The sequence below is a fragment of the Lineus longissimus genome, chromosome 9 (assembly GCF_910592395.1).
Source record: "Lineus longissimus chromosome 9, tnLinLong1.2, whole genome shotgun sequence".
In the NCBI taxonomy this organism is placed as follows: Eukaryota; Metazoa; Nemertea; class Pilidiophora; order Heteronemertea; family Lineidae; genus Lineus; species Lineus longissimus.
The window spans coordinates 11,304,008-11,329,452 of NC_088316.1; the positions used below are offsets into that span (position 1 = coordinate 11,304,008).

At 44.0% G+C, this 25,445-nt stretch overlaps 2 protein-coding genes across 2 annotated transcripts; both read left to right on the forward strand.

Annotated features, from left to right (window-relative positions):
* Nucleotides 1–5,819: 5,819 nt before the first annotated feature.
* Nucleotides 5,820–9,500, forward strand: LOC135494054 (uncharacterized). Its single transcript, XM_064781804.1, has 3 exons — nt 5,820–5,852; nt 6,029–7,439; nt 7,636–9,500. Exons 1-3 carry the CDS (start codon nt 5,820–5,822, stop codon nt 9,498–9,500), a joined length of 3,309 nt encoding a protein of 1,102 aa, XP_064637874.1.
* Nucleotides 9,501–19,013: 9,513 nt separating this feature from the next.
* On the forward strand, nt 19,014–21,923 carry LOC135494055 (uncharacterized). The gene is made up of 2 exons (XM_064781805.1): nt 19,014–19,271; nt 19,434–21,923. The coding sequence occupies exons 1-2, from the start codon at nt 19,014–19,016 to the stop codon at nt 21,921–21,923; spliced, it is 2,748 nt and encodes a 915-aa protein (XP_064637875.1).
* Nucleotides 21,924–25,445: the final 3,522 nt, after the last annotated feature.

Here is a 25,445-nt window from a genome sequence, read left to right on the forward strand (position 1 = left end):
TCCTTTACGGGGAAAGGGGTCATCCCTGCTACGCTGTTGCTCTCTACTACCTCAAGAGTCTTCTAGGCCTCAGCTATACCCAGGAATTTCTAGTTGCTCGTTTTCCAAACGAGATCATCCGCACTCTCCCAAGGTTCTATTCGGAGACAATTCGTACCATCTCCCAGATCTCCATAATTCGTGAACCTGACACTCTAACCCTCGAACAAATTATCTCCGAACCAGTCTTCTTTAACCCGGATATTCTCCCTAACTTCTCTCCAGTAAACTCGCTCTTAGCCAAGGCTGGTGTAACTTTACGTAGACATCTTCTCCAGTCGGATCTGTCCTTCAGGAATATTGATGAAATTCATCGAGCTGTACCTGACAACTCCAAACGACTCCTTTCAAAGGAGCTAAAGGCCCTAGTTGAGTCCCTTCCTAGGAAATGGGTAGATTTTCTCGCATCTCCAACTTCAAATGTTAGCTCCTTTGAAAGGTCTCAGCTGAGGGATGTTCTGGTTGCAGTTCCAAGGATTCATGAGAAGGGTGATGATGTCTCCCTAAACGGGGACAACCTCCCCTTCGCCTCCATAACAGTCAAGCAGGCATATAATGTCCTCTGTCTGAATGCCTATCAGGAGAAGTATTTCAGAAGGCCTGGTCACAGGTGGGATGATTTTTTGGCCGGGTCTGATGTTGCTCCCATCTTCACCTCTACGTTTTCAAAGCCTATCAAGGACGACCACGCGTTTATTCATTTTAGACTTCTACATGGTGCAATGCCCACTGGTTTGTTCAGATATAACGCAGGTTTTGTAAACAACCCCCATTGTCTGTTTTGTGGGAGTCACGACGACCTACTACATTCCTTTGTACAATGTCATCATCTTACCCCTCTAGCTCAATGCGTAGCAAGCTTAGTGCTGAAAGTCAACAACGAATACTCTTTCTCGATAAAGGACTATATATCTTTATTACCCCTCACCTCTCTCGCAAACAGGTACATCAATTACATTTTTGTCACCGCCCAAGCAGCAGCCTACAAGGCACTTGTGCATAAAATCTTTGGTGAAGGAGCCACCGATCCGCTAGAGATATTTAGATCATTTCTAAAATACCGTATCAACATAGACTACCTCTATTACAAACTAGAGGATGAAATCATGGTATTTGACAATATGTGGTGCAGGAATGGCGCTTTCTGCACCATCAATGATGCAGAAGAATTGATCTGGAACTTCTAATTTTTCACATCTGGGTTTTACAATCTACCATTTTAGATTTTATCACTTTTGTTTCAGAAAATTCCCTCTAACACTTAATTACGTAACGTCTTTTTTTTAGCAGACACTGTCTTTTTCTAACCGCTTTTAATAGACTTTTCAATATCTAGACCTCAAAATCAATATCAACAAAAGCCAACCAATTGTTATTCACTCCATGCAAAACCACTCCCTGGAGAGGTGCCGCAGCCTAAATGTACGTACCTTGCATTATATTAGTTCAGGAGTGCTTGGATAGGGCTGTATTTATCAGTAGAGGTCATAAAGTCATTATCTAATTGTCTAACTATGTATATGAAATGTACCAACTTCTCGTTTGGTTAACAAAATCTTTGCTTTTTTTTACCTAACAACTTTCTTTAACCCTCCTAACTAACCCAAACAGAAATGAGGAGAATGTACTGACTGCACAAGACAGTCCAAATAGTACTACATACTGATCTGTTAATATCCTCTTTCTTTCTTTCTTTCTTCTACGGATTTTTGTGCAGAGCAAATCTCAGAGATGGTGATAGCTGTAGATGTGGAACTTATTTCATATGATAGGCCCAAGTCTGAAGTTGATCCTCTTTGCCCTAATTACGAAATTCATTGAGGGGGTCGGCCGCTAGGGGGCGCTAAGTGAAAATCTAATAATGGCTTTTTCTCCATAATGCGCACTCCGATTTGAACGAAACTACTTTCAACTGATGCAGAATCTTGTTGGGCATAAAATATATAGGGTGGCGACCCAAAATTTGTCAACAGTTTTGACGATAGATGGCGCTGACTGAAAAAAGGGGGCAAACACCAAAATGGTAAAATATCGGCACTGCGAGCCTTTGAGTTTATTCTAGTGGCATAGAACAATGCCTCCCTATGATGCCCAGGGAATATATAGGTTTTGGTTGCGATCGGATATTCAATATGGCCTCCAGACCAGCCATCTTGTTTTTCTTACAAGAGCTATAATTTCCAAATGCAAACTCCGAATTGAATCAGATTAATTTCATCTGATGCAGAATCTCATTACCCACCAGATGTTACCGACGAAGTCACGTTATAGTTACAGGTTTTGATAATAGGTGGCATTTAATGCATTTTTTTACTTTTTTTCACTAACCGCCCTCTATCGTCGAAACCGTTGACAAAATCGGGGTGACGTGTCTCCTGATGTTTTGTGCGTATTAGAGTTCCGCTTCGGATAAAGAAAGTTTCATGCAAATCGGGGTTGGCGTAAGGGAGAAAATGCAATTTTAGCATGAAACAATATATATTAAGTGGCAACGCAAAATTTGTCAGTAGTTTTGACGATAGATGGCGCCGACTGAAAAAGCGACAAACACCAAAAGGGTAAAATAACGGCACTGCGAGCGTTTGTGGAGCTTACTCCTTTTAACGCCAGGTGGCGTTTGGTTTCGGCGAATGGTAGATCCTGAGCAAGCCTAGATACCTATCCTTCTAGCCCTAGCGGTGGGTTCTGAAACCAAACTAATGACGCGAATCACATTGGGTCTTACTAATTTGCGACCCTATTCGACACTCTAAGACAACTTTCCACAACAGTTTTTTATTGCAACGGGTAATCCTTATTAATTTTTTAATAATCTACAAACTGGATTTTAATAAATTGTATACATTTTGTGGCATTTATTGATAGTTCAGATAGTGATTTGAATCGAGAGCCATGTTGTCGGTTACTGTCGCAATTTAGTAGGCTGTCATTAACAATTCGCCATTTTGCATTCGACATTCCATTTCGACTGGGTCGGTAGGTAATTAAGTTTTTTCTCGAAAGAAATCAGCAATTGTGGAAGTGCAAAGAGGCACAGGCTTCTGATTTTACTTTTGTAGTATTGACCAGCAAAGTTAACTTCGTCGCTTTTTTAGCGGTTACCCTAGGTTAGGTAGGCAAACCGCAGGCTGTCCAACGATGTCGCGTGGCCGGGCAGCGTCGGACAGCGTCTTCGTCACTCGTGCACGTGGTCGTGTGTGTGTGTGTGTTGTGGCGGCGTGCTGCGTGCATTGCACTGCACTGTGCGGGATCATACAGTCAAACCTGCTGTATTAAACCAGAATTGATGAATGCACCAAGAACATCTTCTTCAAAATAAAAAGTCTACAAGTCAAATCGAAAGCATCAAGAGATTCATGGTTTTATTCATGAGATAATTATACATAAATACTGTGGGTATGTGACAGTTGCCTTTTTAGACGTAATACATTAGACGCATCATCCCAACTGTTCTTTGGCCAACTTTTTACTCTTAGCACAGTCAGAATTCACTCTGCTCATTCGAAATCCTGTTAATTGACCTCAAGCACAACAAAATGACGGTTTAAAGGGGCACTGCATTCAATCGCGAATCGGTTTCAGCACGACCACCATAGAGGGAGGCGCCTATCGGCTAGGAATGAAACTAAGAAACACGTTATCTAAATTGCCATTGTTACCTGTATTAAGTCTATTAAACTTTCTTCAGGAAAGCATAATATCCCATTAGAATGTTTGAAGAAGCTGTGTGGAAGCTTTGACGGCAATACATCACTGAACAAACTGCATTGCTGGGTATTTTAGATACGTTTCCTGTAGTTCCATCGTTTTACCGATGGGCACCTCCCTCTACGGTGGTCGTGCTGAAACCGATTCGCGATTGAATACAGTGCCCCTTTAAATGACATTTCATATTTTGACATGCAGACAAAACGCACGTGTTTACAACACTACGTAGATCGCTTTTTCTCCTATATGCTACATCCGAATGAAATGGAATTGGTTTCATCATGGAGGATGCAGAAATAAGAAGGCGCACAAAACATACTGGTCTGTGTCGCACTGAGCTCCGAAAGCCAAATTTATTGAGCAATAGCCCACTGGGTTCTGGTGTGAACATCAATCTCTCCATTCTCCTCTGACATGTTACATCATGTGACCTCCAGGTGCCAATACCAGTTTCCCCAAACGAAAACCGTCGATCTGGCTTTGCCAGTTCTAGTTATCACTACCATACACTAAAAGCTCACACATGTTCTTGATTCCTGACAAAAGGATGTGAGCCACCTACAGCCTATCAAAAAGAACAACACCAGTCCATAATGACACAATCCACTCTATCCTTTTCAGTCATGCCATACGATGTGCCTCCCCACAATGTAGTGATGTCTATCATCTCGCAACTAAGATCCCTCCACACAACATGCTGCGTGAGGCTGCCTATGCTGAGGTAAATGCTCAGGAAAATCACCCTTGCACAGCAACTGCTGTTGCAAATTTCAACCGAATGGCCAATGAAGGCTTGCAGCTCCTAGCCAAAAAGATAACACAGCTCCTTACTTCTACAAAGAACTTTGACAAGGAGCAATTACGTCGCGATCTAACACTGTTAGGCAACCTAAGACAGTACGTGGTCTCCGACCTGAGCCTGGTGGGCGTGTACCTAGACACTCAAGAGAACGCGCCGCCACAAACTCCAGAGGCGGTGCAGTTGCTGAGGTTCCTGCGCCATAATATCGATGGCCGAGTATCTTACATCATGAAGATACTCACAACAGCCAAGGCCAACCTCAGCAACTGGCATCTGCAACGGAAAGATAGCCACCAACGCCAGACATCTATGCCAAAGAAGACAAGTCAGGAACCCCAACCATCAACGTCTACTCAGGGCCCCTCTCAGTTCCCAGTCGTCGTGTTCGACGAAGTCTCTGATGCGGCTCTGTCCGATATTAGTTTGGATCTACAACATACTGCTGACAGCCCTGCCCCCGTTGATGTACCAGTTGCTGGCAACCCTGCCTCTGTTGATGGACCAGTTGCTGTTAACCCAGCTCCAGTTGCGGACGATTCTGCTGAAGTTGATGACAACAACAACAACCACAAACACCACGATCTGGAACTGTCTGCTGAAGAAGCTTTAGCCCTCCTAGAAGACCACAACGATAAATAACTTTCCTTTCCTACAAACACAGTCAATGTTCTCAGTGAGTGACATTCGTCAACGCATTACAGGCTTTAAAAACCACTCGCAAATAACAGCGTCTCCACGGTATAACATTCTTGCAATCAACACACCTTGCACCATCAAACAGTTCATTATTGAAAACTTCTCTCTTTACAGTAATGTACAGTAACTTCCCCTACAATGCCAAAGGCAAAACAGAAATCTGCTCTCGGTCGCTCCAGTCGACATACCCTCAGAAGAAAAGAAGCAAGAGGTCACAATAACACACCACAACCAGTCTAATCTAGAACGCGGTTGCAAGCAGCTGTCGAAATCTCACTACCTCATCCTCCACCTTTGAATCATCCGGAACCATCTACCCAGACTGCAGGACCAAGCAGAATCCAACACGAACGGACCCACAAAGCTGCAGTAAACAACACGCCATTCAGGGAACTAGACGTCTCACCAACTTTGGTGACCCATTCTTGCGGTTCATTTAAGGAGAACATTTGCGAATTCTGTTCTGCCTATATTTGGTTGTCAGAACGAAAATCCCTGTGCTGCCAAAATGGCAAGGTAAAGTTAACTCCCCCGCCCCCTCCCCCACCTGAGGTTCACCCATATTACCTGCAAAATGACCACTTCCTCTCCAACATTCGTTCTTATAGTAATGCATTGACGCTGGCATCTACGGGTTGCACGGAAATAAGGGCCCCAGGGTTTAGTCCAACAGTTAAAATTCAAGGTAAAATTTACCATCGGATTGGCTCCCTCTTACCTGACCACTCTGCTCCCCCCAAATACGCCCAAATTTTCTTCTATGACTCTGACTCTGAATTACAGGCTCGCTTGCAGCAAACAGACATATTGAAACAAACCATCGTACAGAACTTGCAAAACTGTCTACATAATGTCAACTCCTACATTGCATCATTCAAAGCTGCCATTGAAATCACCCGCCACACTGACATACAGATCCTTCTACATGCCGACAAAAAACATCAACCAAGCACTGAACACTGCCGCCGCTACAACTTGCCACAAACTTCCGAAGTATCAGCCCTAATCCCAGGAGAAATTGGGGAACACTTGGACATCATCCTTCATTGCCGGAACGGTCCGTTGAAACGCATTAATACCTTACATCGCTCATATGATCCACTTCACTACATTCTACTCTTTCCTCACGGCACAGATGGCTGGCAGCTCACCCTCACCAAAACAGATAATAGGATCCTAACTGCCTTAGATTTTTACAGCTTTAACCTACAGATTCGCCACAATAACTTCAACATCATCATGCGCTGTCGACGACTTATGCAACAGTACGCTGTTGACCAATGGGCAAAAATAGAGCTATCACGTTTACAGTGGGTGAAGCAAAACCAGCGATCAATCAGGGCGGAAAAATATACAGGTCTCTTCGACGCTGTCCACTCCGGCGACACCGTCAACCCAGGACGAAAGTTGGGAAAGCCTGACTACTTCATCACCTTCACCACCAATCCAAAATGGCCTGAAATACAGGAGGCACTACACCCAGGAGAATCGCCACAGGACCGTCCAGACCTAGCAGCCAGGGTGTTCAAGCTGAAGTTGGATTCCCTCATCAGTGATATTACGAAACGACAGGTCCTCGGCAAAGTCAGTGCGTACACCATTACCATTGAATGGCAGAAGCGAGGCCTCACACACGCCCACATCTTGCTGATAATGACAGATGACTCCAAACCGCGAACACCAGAGCTAATCGATCAAGTTGTTTCTGCAGAACTCCCAGACAAGGCAACAAACCCCCAACTCCACCAAATAATCTCCTCCAACAACATCCATGGACCCTGTGGCAGCATCAACCTTAACAGTCCATGTATGGATGGGACTGGCGTTGAGAGGAAGTGTACGAAGAACTTTCCCAAACCGTTCTCACTCCACACAATTGTCACTGAAGATAACTACCCCACTTATCACCGTCGCTCGCCACAACAGGGAGGTCACACTCATGAAATGACAGTTTGCCGCAACGACTTCCTCTGTGACAACTCCTTTATCGTACCCTACAACCCGCTCCTATCACTTCGATATTTAGCGCACATCAACATCGAAGTTGTTCACTCAGTCCAAGCAGTAAAATACTTATACAAGTACATCACAAAAGGCCAAGACCGCATCATCTTCTCCCTGACAGCTGATGGGACACAAGTGGCAGTACTAGATGAAGTCGAAAACTACCTTAACGCACGATACATCTCAGCCAGTGAAGCCCTATGGAAAATATACAGTTTCCCAATCCACCACAAGTACCCTCCAGTAGAGAAACTTCCATGCCATCTACCTGACCAGCAAACAGTCGTCTTTAAAGCCGAGGAGGCTGCTGCAACAGTTGACAAAGGCCCCCCCCCCCCCCCCCCCCACTACAAAACTCATCGCATTCTTCACTACCAACACCACAGACATAGATGCACGCAGTATCTTATACCCGGACTTCCCACGCTACTTCACATGGAATGGCAGCAAAAAGCAATGGCAGCGTCGCAAACGAGGCACCAAACTCACCAATACCCAACACTTCCAGACAGACAATGTTGGCCGCATACCAACAATCTCCCTCAGCCCACATCAATCAGAACTATACCACCTTCGAACACTGCTTCACCACAAGGCGGGTGCACAAACATATGAAGAAATGCGTACAGTCAATGGTGTGGAATGCGGAACATTCCAAGAAGCCTGCCTTCAACTTGGACTGATCACCGATGACAAGGAAATACATCGCACAATGACAGAGGCCTGCACCATTCGATTTGGGGACCAACTCAGAAACTTCTTCTCCACACTGCTGATGTATTGTCGCCTGGCAGACCCCAATCAATTTTGGACCACCTGGAAAGAAGAATTGTGCCGAGACTACATGTATCGAGACAAAGCCACAACACTATCCAACTACAATGAAAATGAGGCCCTCCAACACATACAAAACATCCTACAAAGAGAGAATTTAGACCTAGCTACCGACTTCCACCTACCAATCCCAGACGCCACCATCATCAACACAACAAGCACCAGAAGAATAATAGTAGAAGAAACCTTTGACACTACACTCCTACAAGAATCTGCCCCCCAGCTCATCAACACCCACAACCCAGAACAAAGACAGGTCTTTGAGTTGATCATGAGTGCAGTGAACGATAACGCCAGGAAGATATTTTGTTTGAATGCAAGTGGCGGCACAGGCAAAACATACCTCATCAATGTCCTACTCACAACCATACGTGCAGAAGGAAACGTAGCTCTTGCAACAGCCTTATCAGGCATTGCAGCAACGCTCCTCAACAACGGTCGCACCCTCCATTCCCGCTGTAAAATCCCTATCAATCTCACTGAACACTCCACCTGCAACATCTCAAACAAAGATGCCACAGCTGACCTCCTCCGTCTGGCCAAAATACTCATCATCGATGAAGTTTCAATGGGACACAAACACATCTTCGAATGCCTGGACCGCTCCTTACAAGATATCCGAGACAGTGAACACCTCTTTGGCGGCCTCATTGTACTCTTTGCTGGAGACTGGAGACAGATATTGCCTGTAGTACCCCACGGCAGCCGACCGCAGATAGTAGAGGCTACACTCAAGAAATCATACCTGTGGTCCAGCATTCAAACACTCCAACTCACCTGCAATATGCGAACAAACACACAAGACACCACAAACTTCCCACAATATCTCACAAACATTGGCAATGGTACTGAAACACCCTATCCAGACATTGGCCCACACACCATCAAGGTCCCCGAACACTTCACACAGAACATCACATCTCTCACAGATCTATGCAACTTCGTCTTCACCAACTTACCACAGAACTTCACCCAAGCAGAATGGTTGTCTTCAAGGGCAATTATTGCTCCAACAAATAAGGCTGTGCAAGAAATCAACACCTTCGTCATAGACAGATTTCCAGGTACATCAGTGGAATACAAGAGCTGTGACACCATCCTTGAAAACGAACATCAATACCCATTGGAATTCATCAACCGCTTGAATCCTGCTGGCCTCCCACCGCACAGACTCATCTTGAAAATGAACTGCTGCATCATGCTCCTGCGCAATTTCGATCCACTTAACGGACATTGTAATGGCACACGCTACACCATAACAGGCCTTCATCAACACATCATTGAAGCTGTCATTGCAACAGGCCCCACGCTGGAAAGAGACTATTCATCCCAAGAATACCAATGGCACCCAGCAACAACACATTCCCCTTCCAAATGCAACGCCGTCAGTTTCCAATTCGCCTGGCATTCGCCATAACTGCCAACAAATCTCAGGGCCAGACCCTCCAACAAGTAGGCATCTACCTCCCAACACCCATGTTCACCCATGGCCAATTCTATGTTGCTGTCAGTCGCGTTCGCTCCCCCGACACCCTCAGACTCTTCACCCCCAAAACTTCCACACCCCCTATCTACACAGACAATGTTGTCTACAAGGAAATATTGTAATACAACCCACATTGCTTCACTATGCGAGTTTGTTGCAAGCAAGTCTGCAATTCAGAGTCAACCATACAAGACAACCCAACTTCAACGACAACCCTCTTGGCCTCTGAATAAAACCAATCAATAACTATAATGACTTTTAAGCACTTATCAAAATCTCATGTGCAAGAACAGTACCATACTACCCACTTTTTCAACATCGATTTTTATAGCTTGGCACCTTATTCCATAGCATCCGCATTTTCCTATCCTGCAACTCAAGCTATCCATCTTATAATGTATACTATAAACAGCCCAGGTTCCCACTGCCAAAGGTTCTTAAAGCCAACTTTGTATACAATAAACAACTTAGGTTACTACGTACAACTGGGGGCACTGTATACACACATCAACCCATCTTGCCACATCTGACTCCAAGGTTACTACATCTGACTCTGTATAAGACCAGATACCAAACACAAGCACTGTAGACTGCAAACATATTGTTTACTTTACTACTAATACTACCAGTGCTGTCTTTCTATATTTTACGACTCAGGTTATTATAGCACTCAGGTTACTGTTTTACTGCTGACTTTGTATATATTTAAAACCAAGGTTACTACTGAACCTCTGTAAACACACAGCAACCATGGTTACTACATCTGACTCTGTATAAGACCTGATACCAAACACAAGCACTGTAGACATATCGTTTACTATACTACTAATACTGCCAGTGCTGTCTTTGTATATTTTACAACTCGGGTTATTATAGCACTGAGGTTGCAGTTTTACTGCTGACTCTGTATATATTTAAAACCAAGGTTACTACTGAACCTCTGTAAACACACAGTAACCCAGGTTACCACATCTGACTCTGTATAAAACCTGATACCAAACACAAGCACTGCAGACATATCGCTTACTATACTACCAATACTGCCAGTGCTGTCTTTGTATATTTTACAACTCGGGTTATTATAGCACTCAGGTTGCGGTCTTACTGCTGACTCTGTATATATTTAAAACCAAGGTTACTACTGGGCCTCTGTAAACACACAGTAACCCAAGTTACCACATCTGACTCTGTATAAGACCTGATACCAAACACAAGCACTGTAGACTGCAACCATATTGTTTACTATACTACTAATACTGCCAGTGCTGTCTTTGTATAATTTACAACTCAGGTTATTATAGGTCTGTCTCATGATAGAACGTTAGGGACAGACGGGAACCTAAGAAGTACCTAATTCAACGTACCATGCTTGTTAACTTTGATGCTATTGGTTACAAGAGCATTACCACCAGGGCTGCGCTGCTGTGATGAATACATATGTAAGGTCCTTCTTCTGATTGGTGGTCACCAAAGCACATTAGGAACGCCCACCTATACATACAATAGCTTTTTGACAACGTGCGTTGGTTAACTGTCAATGAAGGGAAATCGATGTTACCGATGTTACCGAATAGGCCTTGTTATAGACAAGCGGTCAATTATTGATAAAAGCCTGGTTGGCTCGTATTAACCAAATTGAGTGTCTTTTTATTATCTAAGCAGTTACTATGCAAAAGAAACCGGTCCATTGTTGGACTGTGGCTGAGTAACAGTAACAAGTTATGACTATGATATGGGTCTAGTTTTAGCGCGGTTTTTAGTACAGTGTTGTCGAAGTGAACGAACAGTCATGTGTGATAGAGTGCTTGTTGGCATGGAGGAGATGGCCCTTCTCCGGGAAGGGTACCAGCGACATAGAAATAATTATGTTCGCATTCTAGGCCACATCCGGCAAAATGTCAACCGTTTGCCGAAACGCACAATGGCATTATACGCTAGGCGAACCGCAAAACAACCCCGACAAAGGATAAGAGAAGTTATTGCAAGAGAAATTGCTGAGTTAGTACATGTATCGTATACCCCCCTCCACAAACGCACCCGCACCCCACACAACAGTAGCACAGTAACAAAGGGGCCACTTCCATATACCGATTTTTCAAGGGGAGCACAACTCATTCCACAATTGTCGATAATGACCTGAGTGCTGATACAATATTTGTGGACATGGCCACTGTAGAACAGGTGGGGATCCTCAGTTTCTGGGATCTCGATTGCGTGTACCGTTCCATCTATTGCCCCAACAGCATCGGGAATAGTATCCCAGTTCCCCCGCAGTTGTTCCCACTCTTCATCAGTCGGCCATGTTATACCGTCTTGAAAATAAGTCCACAAAACATCTGTCATAAAATAAAGTTCCCTGCAAACAGATTGCTTGCTGATATCAAACATTGCACTCATCGCAACAATGTCCGGATATTTCTTGATCCAATAGAAAAAAAATAGTAAACGGTTCTCCACCGACAGCAAATGATCTCGGTACCGTCCTGGCCCGTTTTCCAGAAGGGGCGTAATGTCCTCTACGAGGTGTTGGAAGAGGCCACTGTCTCACCTGATAGATACCAAAAGTCCATCTGGTGGTTTCTAATCCTGGTAAAGACGTCGTTACCACCGTATGGACCATTTGGTTGATTGGTGAGAACTTTATCAAGTCTTGGAGGCAACGGAGGCGGACGCACTTCTAAATTCTGAAATGCTGGTGTTAGCAAAACTGGTGGCGGTGGTATGGGCGACGGAGCAGCGAACAAAAAAATCCTAATTCTCTCCATGGTGAAAGTAGCGTGAGGCCAAGCGACTGCTGGCCAACACAAACCATGGCAATTAAATGTTATCAATAATCAATTCAATTTCGGACAAAGGAATGATATTTTATTGACCATTTTCAATGCGTGTCTAATCATGTCACCACAGGGATAAGGCTCGACGCATAATAAAGGAAAATTACATGAACCTTCCCATATGGGCGGTCTATTGCCATTGAATGCAATTATCCAGTGCAAAGATCATTGTTACATGGCCGGCCTCCATTCAGAACTTGGAACGCAAACGTACTCCATGTGACATGTGAAGGCCTATTAGATTAATCCTACTACGCGTCCATGGACGTTGATTTTGGTTCCCGTCCGTCCCTAACGTTCTGTTATGAGACAGACCTTACAGCACTCAGGTTACGGTTTTACTGCTGACTCTGTATATATTTAAAACCAAGCTTACTACTGGGCCTATGTAAACACACAGTAACCCAAGTTACCACATCTGACTCTGTATAAGACCTGATACCAAACACAAGCACTGTAGACATATCGTTTACTACACTACTAATACTACCAGTGCTGTCTTTGTATAATTTACAACTCAGGCTATTATAGCACTCAGGTTATTATAGCTAGGCTCCACAGCACTGAGGACCTTAACTACTGCATATGTATATAAGACAAAACCAAATTACTACTGCTGAAGACCTGATACCAAACACAAGCACTGTAGACATATCGTTTACTACACTACTAATACTACCAGTGCTGTCTTTGTATAATTTACAACTCAGGTTATTATAGCACTCAGGTTATTATAGCTAGGCTCCACAGCACTGAGGACCTTAACTACTGCATATGTATATAAGACAAAACCAAATTACTACTGCTGAATATACATAAACAATCCACAACCAAGCTCCACACTGCTGACTCTGTATATACAGTAAATGCTCAGTTACCTCGGGATAGGCCTACTTCAGATCAACTTAGTTTTTGGTATAAAATGGGGCCCAGAGAGGGTATTCATGTAAAATGTGACACTGATTTTTTAGTGAATAGAAGTGTACAGGCCTATGGTTGATTGGTTTTCTGTAAGAGGACTTGAATGAGACGTGTCCTTTGCCAAGGCCTGGGTCTATTTCATACTATTGTAGGAGAAAAAGAATTAACCCTTTCTTGTTTTTCAGTGAAATTGGTTTCAGTCATTCAATACGCAGACCTCTGACCAGTGACAATGATTACAACTTTTATCCACCTTTTCGTGTTGTTTGTACGTTTGGTTGTCTGCATGGATATGCCTAATGATGGTGAGGGTGATATGGAAGGTCATCGTCCTGGTACGTCTAGGCTACTCCATGGCTACCCTGTGGAGGCACGTCTACGGCATGCATTAGACTGTCAGCATGCTATTGAACATGGTCAGGTTTTGAATGTCGCAGAGTATGCAAGGAGGCATAGATTGGCCAATTGCGCGGATGGATTCAGGACATTGACCACCTCATGGACCAGGCAGAACACAATGCTCACAGTCGAAGGGTGCGCATTGATCATGATGGATTATGGCCTGAGGTTGAAGATGCCGTGCACCAGTCATTTCTTGAGAGGAGGCAGAGAGCTCTGCCTGTATCCAGGTCTGATTTTCGCCAGGATGCTGTTGTAGCCTTTGAAAATTGGTGGGGTGAGCTTCCTGTCAAAAGACAGGATGAAATGAGGCACCAGCGCCCTGAAAGAGTGAACTTTGTTGCTAGTGATGGGTGGTTGTCAAGGTTCATGGCCAGAAAGTGCATCACGTTTCGTCGAAAGACCAAGGATACTGCCACATTACCACGTGATGCTGAGGAGAGGGTGGCTAGATTTCAAGAGGAGGTACGGACTACTGTTCAGGAAAATAACGTCCACACTATTTTTAACTTTAATGAAACTTTTACCCAACTTGATTTTCCGCCAATGTATACTGCTGCAACAAAGGGGTCAAAGAACATTGATGTGCGGACATCGAGGGGGAACCCAAAACTGGGTTGTACGGTTGGACTTACAATTGGGTCAAATGGAGAGAAAGCTCCAGCTCATGTCGTTTTCAGGGAACCCGGTTTTGTTAGGGAAATCAGAGCCCTGCATGACATACCAGAAAATGTAAGGGTAACGTCTTCAAGGTCTGGGTGGGAGAATGCAGGAACACTGCAGCACTGGCAGGAAGAAATCTTTTTTCCCTTTGTTGGAGACTTTAATCCAAATGAAATTTTGCTTTTGGTAGACAGATTTCGCCCACATCAGGCCGAACAATTCTGCCAGCCTTTGGTTGAAGCTGGTATTTTACTTGATGACATCCCTGCCAGATGTACATCTCTCGCCCAGCCTCTAGACCTAACCGTCATGAGGGGGTTTAAAACCTTGGTCCGTAAGTACTGGAAGGAATGGAAAACCCAGCATACTAATGCAGATGGACAGTGTGACAAAATCCCTCTCCTATCAGTTCTAGGAATTCTAAGTCATGCATGGGCTGATGTAAGTCCCAATGCAGCAATTCGGGGATTCCAAGTAGCTGGACTCATTCCACGTGAAAATGGACAATACGCCGATGCTCAGGCGGAAGGAGGTCTTCTCCTTGATGAAGATGAACTGTCTGATGTGGAAGAGGATATTGTGTTTCATGATTACAATGAAGACAGTGACTGACTTGTAACAGAAGTCTGAATTTGTCATAAAGTGTTGACTTTTCCGCTCATGAGACTCATTCCACCAATCAATGTTGAAATTTGGTCTTTTTTAGTGTTGTAATGAGTTGTCTAATGCTGACTGATTTTGACTTTTCATTCAGTGTTAGGATACACTCCAATGCAGACAAGAGCGACCTATTCACTTTTATTCTATTACTCAATGAACTCCCAAGGGGTCTGACTTGAATAAACGAAATGAGCATGATGTTCTGACTTCATGTTAATTTAAACACCTATTGAAACAGCTGTCACCATAAATAAGTGGTCAACTTTCTCTCCCCCATAAAGGCCTCATATTATGTGTTTGCAAAAATTGGCTGATCCCGAGGTAACTGAGCATTTACTGTATTTTCAACCAACACTACAACTGCTGACTCTCCATACATACAGAAACCAAGGTTATCACAGCTGTCCAACTATATATTGAACAACCTGCAATGTACCTTACCAGTCAAGACTATTACTGCTGACCCTGTATATATTGAACAACCTAAGTCCCCTCTGCCAGCTATTTACACACAGAAACCCTACTTATCCAGACTGCTGACTCTGTTCAATTTAGGATCAAACCAGGCCTTCCATTTATAACTTCCTACTTCTCTCTTTGTATATAGAAACTGCTCAACTAGCCATTTCATCCAAACACTCATATACAATGTATCTGTATTACTGCCCTCGACAGTTCAAACGTATTGTTTACAAATACAAATCTATATTTTCCTAAAAACATGTTATCTTACTCATTATGATATACCCCCATACCTTTTTAACACCCAACCACAGCATCCATGCCCCACAATACCAAACACCCCCTCAACAGATATCCCAACACCAACAGCCCCACCCAGCACCAACGTGCTCGCCACGGGTACTTATGCTTTTAATATAAATGGGCGTTCTTCGGGTTCATTGGTATTTATGAAGACCACATCTCGTGAACAGCGCGTCATTGGCATTTGTAATACAAGATATGCTGCTTCTTGTGCTCCCGTTTCAACAGAATTGAGAAATTTGTTTCCCATGTGACGCACAGCTTCTCTCAGTTCCATCTTATCTGCCTTTGCCTCTTTAGATGCGGTGTCTAGTAGAGCACTTATTCCTTTTTGGGATTTACATGTGTAGGCAATGATGTAGACTGCTACAGCATATCCATCGAGAATGAATTGAATGTCCTGGTTAGCTTGCCAGGCACCAAGTAAGTGTTTCATATATGGATTGATACGGATTTCTGAAGGTTCTCTTCTCAGAAATACCTTTGGACACTTCAAGGATGACTGAATGCTTTTGATGTACTCATCTTCAGTCATTTCTAACCCTTCAAGAAATTCATCAAACGTGAGAACAACATCTTTTCCGTCATGCATTTCATTCAATGTTTCATTGATTTTTTTAAAATTTGCCTTGTACTTTTTTAAAAGTTCTTCATCGATATCTCGATCAAGTGGTTCCAAAACTCTGGTCCTTCTCATCGATGGCATCGGATATCCAAACCTGCACACAGGGTGTTTACCTTTTCTGCATGTCTTCGAATGTTTGTGATAATGGGTGATATGAATAAAGACTAGCAAATGCTTTTACTTCAATTTTATACAGAAAGGCCTAGTGTAAATGTACATGGAGTTTTAGATAAAAGCATTTGCTAGTCTTTATTCATATCACCCATTGTAATGCAAGGAATGGCCTATCTGATTCGCTGACATTCGCTGAAACGCTAATTACAGAATCAATGTAGTTGACAACTTCCTCTTCAGAGGCTGATGCATAGGTTGGAGTCCCTTCTATCCATAGAGCCATATGTACATGAGGAAAACCGCGATTTTGAAACTCTACCCTATAAAAGCTGTCCCTAACTTCACCACCAAGTGGGTAATGTGGACCCTTTAAAACAATTCTCATGAACTGCTGAAATCTATGATCGAAATATCTAGCACAGGTGACAGGGTCAGCACTTAAAAGAGGAGTTCTTGTTTGCCAGTTGAACTGTTCTATTTGCTCATCAGTATATTCTACCTTGTCAATCAACTGGCCGAGTGTCTGCAGTAGTGGTGACCATCTAGTATCAGCAGCTGACAGAGACATGAATAGAGTCGGTATTCCGAGTTGTCGTATCATTGCAAAAACTTCTTTCTTCTTGTTTTCGAGGTATGGTGGTGAATTTCGTATGGTTCTGAATATATAATACCCTTCATCCAAACGAACCATATTAGCTCGTACTGTGTTATTTAACACGTCTTCAGCTGTGTATGCTCTTCCTTTGCTTTTGCAACGCCGGACAGCTAACCTCACTTTATCAGATATTTGCTTGATTTGTATCTTCTTCAATTTAAAGAAAAGATTTGGAATATTCTGGGAAACTCGGCGATCTACAGATCTTAATTCATATTTGCTGATGTCACTGTAGTGTACTGGTATATTATTTTCAGAGCGGCCATCTCCACAAAATATTGCTGGGAATGAAAGATATTCTGCATTACTATCCTGAAATAAGCTTAGTGGTCTTTGTCCTTCTCCAGGGGCAAATATGTATTCCTGCAGTTCAGCAACTTCAGGTGTATCAAGCATAGTGTCCATGTTACCAGATGTTCTTTCTGTTTCATCAACTTCACTGAAATGATCGCTGTCATCATCATCATCATTAGTGTTTTTATCATTTGGCCTATCATGATCATGTGTATTGGAGGGAATGCTATTTTGTGTCTTTTCTGTGACAGTTGGGATGTACTTGGCACAGGTGAAGAGCCTGCATGGTCAAAATCTAAGTCTTTGTTGAATGGGGTGTTTGTTTCACTTATTTGAACCATCATTGTCATGTTTTAATTGTGAGGTGCTTGGGAGGGGCTGTGATGTTGCTGCATCAACGAATGCTGACATGTCTCCAGAGCGTTTGTTGGTGACCCAATTTTATTTTCTAAACCTCACTATTTATTTCTGTGCTGCCATCTAGCCATAAACTTTCAAACTTTAAAAGGTGTGTGTCATGCTGAGCATGCTCAGGCAGTTGCAATCCGGCCACCATCTTTGAAAGTTCCTTATTTTACAATCTCCACAAAAACATCAAATTTATATGGTTTCAACCATACTTTCCCCACTATTAAATACCAACAACTTGTAAGTATATATTTCTAAACCAACAAAGGTCAAAATAGTAAAAAAAGACAAATCCAAAAGAGGTTAAAACCACCAACATTGTCACTTATCCCACTTCATCATGCACTAACTCCATCTTTAGTGCATTCCACATGTAAATTTTCTATTTTTACATCAAAGTATTGTCAATACAATATTATCAAAACTATATCTTCTTTTTCTTGAATCAGTTGTGTCTGTCACGCACAAAGTATTTAACAGGAAAGTTTTCTACCATTTTCATATATTTTTATAAAATGTTTTGAGCACAGTGCATACATTAGTGTTCATTTGTGTACACGCATGTACATTGCTGTGTGCATTCTTGTACATTGTTGTGTACATCCATGTACATTTGCGTACAGCCTTGTGTTTATGTACAGGGTCAACTAAATTTATCTAAATTACTGAAGTGTGGCAAGTGACATTCTTTTGCATTGGGCACCCCATAATTATAAAACCAAATTACCATTTAATTATTTCCCCGGTACCGAATTGCAACTCATTCGTGACGTCACTGTCGTCAATCAACAACCATGGCGGACCAAGTGATGATGTCACAAATTAAAAAGCTTCGATCTACGAATGCGGCAAATCTGACAAAACGGTGCAACAAAGCAATACGTGCTATTGAGGAGCAACGTTCCAAGGCCACTTTAATGGGACTGTGCCGAAATTGTTCAAGCCGATTTAGACACCCTGAAGGGAACACAAGAACTTTATTTGTCGCTACTGACAACACCGTCTGACGTCCAAAAAGCGGAAGTGGTAAGCCTTATGAGACAACTCGGGACCAACTTCAGAGGGACATTCGAATCGTCCACAAACAAGCGTCCATAAAGGCAGAGATGAATGCCTCCAGACTACGAGAAGAGGTAGAGCTGGGAAAGGTGAAACAAAAGGAGACTGAAGATTGGTTGAAGGAACACAAACCACCACCAGACGTCCGACCGAAGACAGCCGTGCAAGCTACAGAAGTTACCGCAGCAGCGATGATTGCAGAACGGCAACTTGATGACAGCACAACTACGCGAAAACCAAACCATGTTTCCAAAGTCAAGTGTCCACCAGCAGCTACCGCTACACGTGATCTTGAATCCGCGCATGTGATGTTTAAAGACAAACCTGACATTCCGTACAAAGCATCCGCCATTAGAAATCAAACTGCGCCAGTCTCAAGGTATTTCACACCCAGTGCAGCACATTATGTTACGCCAGGCTTTCAATATCATGCCATGTCTGATGGAGTCAACTGACCTGATGTGAAGACAACTGAGCTAGATCCTGAATCACCCGCATGGGAGCCGCGACCGCCAATCGATGAGTGGATTGACAAATTGGTAGCTGGACAGGAGACGGTGCTGCCAAAGCAGAAGACAACTCAACATGAGGATCCTATGTTGGCAGCATTGGTAAAACTAGAGAGTGACCGAGGTCTACCCGCTACCCAGATTCCTGTCTTCGATGGTACTGCCCTCTTATGGCCAAAGTTCGTTGAGCAGTTTTATACTCAAGTGCACTGTAAGCCTGGGATCGATGATGCGCGCTGCATGGATCTGTTACAGTCACATGTTTCCAAGGACGCACTAACGATGATCAGAGGGATAGGATACAGCGGTCGATGCTATGCTGATGCACTGAAAGAACTTAAGAGAGCCTTTGGTCACCGGAACCAAGTCGCGCGCGCATATCTTTATTTAATTACCACTGGAAACACCATACCATCAAGGAATTCTATTGCGCTGCGCCAGTTCTTCGTCGATATCAGAGACTGCATAATAACATTGACTCAGTTGAACTATACCAGTGATATGCAAGGGTCTGATCTACTTCTGAGAGTGTCAAGACGCATCTCAGTTGATCGCATCCGATTTTGGAACCGTCACGTATCCGGGATCTCCAAGACCAGGGAACCATCCATACTTGACCTGCGCAACTGGTTGAAGGAATGTGTGGATACGGAATTCAACCCATACTCCGTCAAGTTAGAAACCTCCAAAGGAAAGACTCCAGCCACAGCTTGCTCATACAACACTGCCTTTCAGAAAACAAAGGAAAAGTCTGAGAAGTCAGGAAAAGGAGCCGGGACAAAGGAAAAGCCTAAAAAGTCCAGTGGTGTAGCCAAGCAGCCAGAGAAGTCCTATAACGGAACCAGAGATGCAGATAATCCAAAGAAAGCTGTACCAAAAGAAGGCGACAAGAAACCAATCTCATGTCCACTCTGTAAAGAACCGCACAGACTCTATCGTTGTTTCCTGTTTGTAAACAAAAGGCCGCATGAGAGAAGCAAGATTGCTGAGGACAGCAAAATCTGTCTGAACTGTCTGCATTCAAACCATGAACTTAGTCAATGTTTATCAAACCTGCGTTGCCGCGAACCAGGATGTCAGGAAAAACATCATACTCTCCTCCATCCCGATGACAAGGATCCTAAGAACAACTACGCCAACATTGCTGAAAAAGGTAGCCGAAAGAGTCTGTCGCATGCATATTTTCAACTCGTCCGAGTCAATGTGAGCGGTAGAAACGGAAGATGCATCCCCACCGTGACTATGTTGGACTCTGCCAGTGAAATCACCGTCATACATCAACAATTAGCACAAGATCTTGGGTTGAAAGGCAAGACGAAGGAACTCACCATCAAAACTCTGAATGCGGAATCATCATCCAAGTCACAGACCGTGTCATTTACTATGAGGGCCGCCGGTGAGGAATCAGCACAAGTATTGAATGTCAGCGATGCATGGACAGTTGATATTGATGCCTTCAAATGTCCTCCTCAGCAAATATCTACATCTTGGGATCATATCCAGGAACTTGGGCTGACCGACATTGATGCGTCAGAGGTGCAGTTATTGATTGGAGTAGACGTCCCTTTGGCACACGTCCATACCGATACCAGGATGGGAGACGAAACCGAGCCAATAGCAGTGAAAACTCCACTTGGATGGATGCTGATGGGGATGTCGAAGACTCAAGATTCACACAAAGCCGTGGCAAACATCAATTTCATCACGAGTAGAGACCAACAGCTACATCAAGACATCGAGAAGTTTTGGCAGACAGAATCCTTTGGCGTCGCCTTCACAACTGAAACTCCACTTTCTGCAGAAGACAAGAGAGCTACTAAAATCCTTGAAGAGACTACTCATCTCGTAGATGGCCATTACGAAGTCGGAATGTTATGGAAGGATCCTGATGCAGTTCTACCAAACAACAAACATATCGCTGTTCGCCGATACCATCTGTTAGAAAAGCGCATGAAGAAAGACTCTGAATTTAAATCTCTGTACGCTGATACGTTGAATGGTTACATTGAAAAGGGATTTGCCAGGAAGCTGTCAGTCATCGAGGCCGAGAAGATTTCACCAAAGACTTGGTACATTCCACATCACGGCGTCATGAATCCGAACAAACCAGGCAAAATACGAGTGGTATTTGACGCAGCTGCAACCTGCCAAGGCACCTCTCTCAACCTCAACTTGATGACTGGACCGGACCTGCTCAACAGCCTATTTGGAATCCTTCAACGCTTCAGACTGTACCGCATAGCCATGTGTGCCGACGTCGAAGGGATGTTCCACATGGTAAGAGTGCCAGAGACTACAGATGCAGACGCCATGCGATTTATTTGGAAAAGCGACATCGATGCTCCAGGGCCTCCAGAATCCTACAAGATGTTAGTCCATACATTCGGCGCCACCGATTCTCCAACCTGTGCCAACTATGCTCTACAGAGATGTGCCAAGGACAGCTGAGACCAGTACAGCCAACAAGCCGTTGACACAGTCCTTCGCTCCTTCTATGTTGATGACGTCGCAAAATCCGTTGATTCCGTACCAATAGCCGTTCCACTCGCCAAAGAGGTAGTCAATATACTAAAAGGGGGAGGCTTCAGGCTGCATAAATGGATCTCTAATAGCATGGAATTTCTACAGCACATCGAAGAGTCCGAGCAATCGATTCAAGACCTTGAATTTGCGGCAAAAGAGTCGAGCAACATACAGCAAACATTAGGCCTGAAATGGGACATCAAGAAGGATATCATCATCTTCAAGTGCCAACCCAAAGACAACCCACTTACCAACAGAGGCGTCGTGAGCACCGTCAGCTCGATCTTTGATCCGTGCGGATATCTGGCTCCATTTATAATACGCGCAAAGATCTTTGTACAAGAATTATGGAGGAGCGGATTGTCCTGGGACGAGCCACTGACAGAAGAGTTGTCTACCAAATGGAGCAGCTGGTTACAAGATTTGCAGCAGTTATCATCTTTCAAGTTGCCGAGACATCACTTGAACTTCTCACCGCGGGTTGAAGATATCCAGATACACGTTTTCTCTGATGCATCTGAAGCTGGATTCGGAGCAGTCGCCTACCTGAGGTACACGGCCGAAAATGAACAACCAACCTCGTCGCTGTTAGCTGCAAAAACCAGAGTCGCGCCGATAAAACCTGTTCTGTCGATCCCAAGACTTGAGCTTCAAGGGGCACTACTCGCTGCGAGACTGGTAAAATCACTAAAGAAAGAGCTGGATCTAGCAATCACAACCTCAACCTACTGGACAGATTCAACTACTGTCCTGAGATACTTGAAAAACGAATCCAAACGCTTCAAGTCATTCGTCGCGAATAGGATCTCCGAGATTTTGGAAACAACTCAACCAGAACAATGGCGATATGTTCCAACCAACTTGAATCCTGCAGATTGCTGTTCGCGTGGCGTCAAGGCATCAACCCTCTGTAATGATCAACAATGGCAGGAGGGACCCGTATTTCTACAACGCAAAGTTGAAGATTGGCCAAACCTGGACAACAACGATAGCCTGCAGGGAGTTACAGCAGATGATCCAGAAGTGAAAAAGATCGAAAACAAGTCCGTGAATGCCGTCACTGCCAAGGGAGATGACAACAAGGCTACACCAACGACGCTAGATCTTACTTGCTTACTGGATCCGTCGCATTTCTCCTCATGGAACAGACTCATCAGAAAAACTGCCTGGCTGAACCGAGCGATATGCAATTTCACCTCCGTCGTTCCGCGTCTTGCATCAAGAGTCGTCAGATCTCCAAGTATAAAGGCTGCTAAATACCAAGAAGCTGTAGAGTTCTGGATCCGTACTGCGCAACAAGACCGGTTCCGAGATGAGATAGCCAGCCTCAGAAATCACGAAGCATTGCCGCCGAAAAGTAAACTCGCCCAGCTAATGCCTATCTTTGATGAAACCAACAACTGCCTCCGCGTCGGGGGTCATCTCAGAAAGGCTGACATTCCAACCGAAGCCAAGTACAGTTGATCTTACCTGCCGATCATGCTGTGACATTGCTGCTCTTCAACGATACCCACAGAACCAACTCTTACTGTGGTCGAGAGCACCTCTTGGCCATGATGAGGCAACGGTACTGGCCTGTTAACGCTAGAGTTTTGGCGAAGAAAACAATCCGATCCTGCTTGCTGTGTTGGAGACGCTACGTACAACCAATCGTTCCGAGAATGGCTGATCTCCCTAAATGCCGCCTATCCGTCACAGCCGGGCCATTCTACCATACTGGTTTGGATTACTTCGGACCCATGATGATAAAAGTTCGGAGATCGACGTCAGTCAAGAGATAGTGTTGTTTCTTCACCTGCCTGGGAACCCGAGCCGTCCACATTGAACTTGCCGAGTCCCTTGAAACCGACGACTTCATCCTCTGTCTCCGTCGATTCATTGGTAGGAGAGGACATCCAAAGACAATCCATAGCGATAACGGTACCAACTTCCGTGGGGCTGACAATGAGCTGAAGAACTGCCTACTCAAGCTGCGCCAGTCTAAGGTCCAAGAGTTCCTCTCTCCCCTCGGTGTGGAATGGATATTCAACCCTCCAGCCAGTCCACACATGGGCGGGAGTTGGGAAAGTCTTGTGAAGTCCGTCAAAGCCGCCTTGAAAGCCGTCCTGCCGAAACATCGACTAGCTGAATCCGTCCTAAGAACAGCTCTCGTCGAAGTTGAAGCCGTAGTCAACAGCCGCCCATTGACCCACAATAGCAGCGAACCAGATGATCTGACAGCATTGACTCCGAAACACTTCATCATTGGTCGGGCCGTCAACGTCGCCGCTCCTGATGTCGTGGTGGATCGTGAAATCGATAGCAGAAAAAGATGGCGTCAAGCTCAAGTGATTGCCGACCACGTTTGCCGAAGATGGGTCAAGGAATATCTACCTACCCTGACTGTCCGACGTAAATGGTTGAAGGAGGAACGCAGCCTAGCTCCTAATGATCTCGTTATCGTCCAAAACGATCATCTACCTCGTGGCAGTTGGGAAATGGCTAGAGTGCTCGACATTTACCCAGGGGATGATGGGAGAGTCCGATCGGTGTTGCTGAAATCTGCGAAGTCTACCTATGTGAGGCCGGTGTCCAGGATCTGCTTACTCGAGGAAAACGTCAATGATGAACATTAGCGAACCAGGAAAGCCGCTACGATATGAACACTGAACACTGACAGTTCATGTTTTTCAAGGATTCGTGCAAATCAGGTTTTAGGAGACATGTGGCATTGAGTTTCAATTTTCCTTATGTCCAATCACCAAATTTTGTGGACTAACAGAGTTGATTAGCACTCTTGTTTTAAAAAATTTACTCAATGACATATTTCTCTTGAAAGCTGATCTTATGTTCTCACTGTTATGTGTTGCATTTGATGTGCTGGTAACCTCTCAATGCAATGCATCTCATTAGTAAATCTATAGGAAAGTTCCACAGAAACGCTTTGGATTGTAAATTCTGGATAGCTCCATTCTGGATGAATCCAAAGAAACGCTTTGGATCGGAGCTTGTGCAATGTTGTGGTGTTTTAGTTATACGGACGTCAGACATGATACATTGAATCACAGGGTTGAAGTTTATTTACTCTCTTTTAAATTTGGGAAGTTTCAATCCATATTTGGAGATGAGTCTTAATTTAAAATTTCTGCTCAAATTGAGTAAAATTCTCTTCTCCATTTAACCCTGTGCTGTCGCTGTCAATCATGGCCGTATTCTGTATGTTCATCCATGTTCGCTTGCGATCGAAGTGAAGTTAACTTGAATCAGACTCCTTTGCTTGATTATTGTAGCAGTCTGCGGGTGGACACATTATTACCGGTTACAATCAATTTATTTTTCATTCTTTTCTTTTTGGCCAAATTCTCAAAATTATTTCATAAAGTATTTACAACAACTTTATATTCATCTGTGTCCTTCCTGGGATTTGCTGCCAAAATCTGGTTCTGGAGTCCTGTATTCTTGTGTACT

Excerpts from the sequence above, each read along its gene's own strand:
- LOC135494054 (XM_064781804.1), top strand. The coding sequence starts at position 5,820 with ATGACCACTTCCTCTCCAACATTCGTTCTTATA. Across the intron at positions 5,853-6,028 it reads CTCCAACATTCGTTCTTATA|GCTCGCTTGCAGCAAACAGA; the intron begins GTAATGCATTGA and ends TCTGAATTACAG. Across the intron at positions 7,440-7,635 it reads CGCACGATACATCTCAGCCA|ACATAGATGCACGCAGTATC; the intron begins GTGAAGCCCTAT and ends CCAACACCACAG.
- LOC135494055 (XM_064781805.1), top strand. The coding sequence starts at position 19,014 with ATGAATGCCTCCAGACTACGAGAAGAGGTAGAGCTGGGAAAGGTGAAA. Across the intron at positions 19,272-19,433 it reads GTGATCTTGAATCCGCGCAT|ACAACTGAGCTAGATCCTGA; the intron begins GTGATGTTTAAA and ends CCTGATGTGAAG.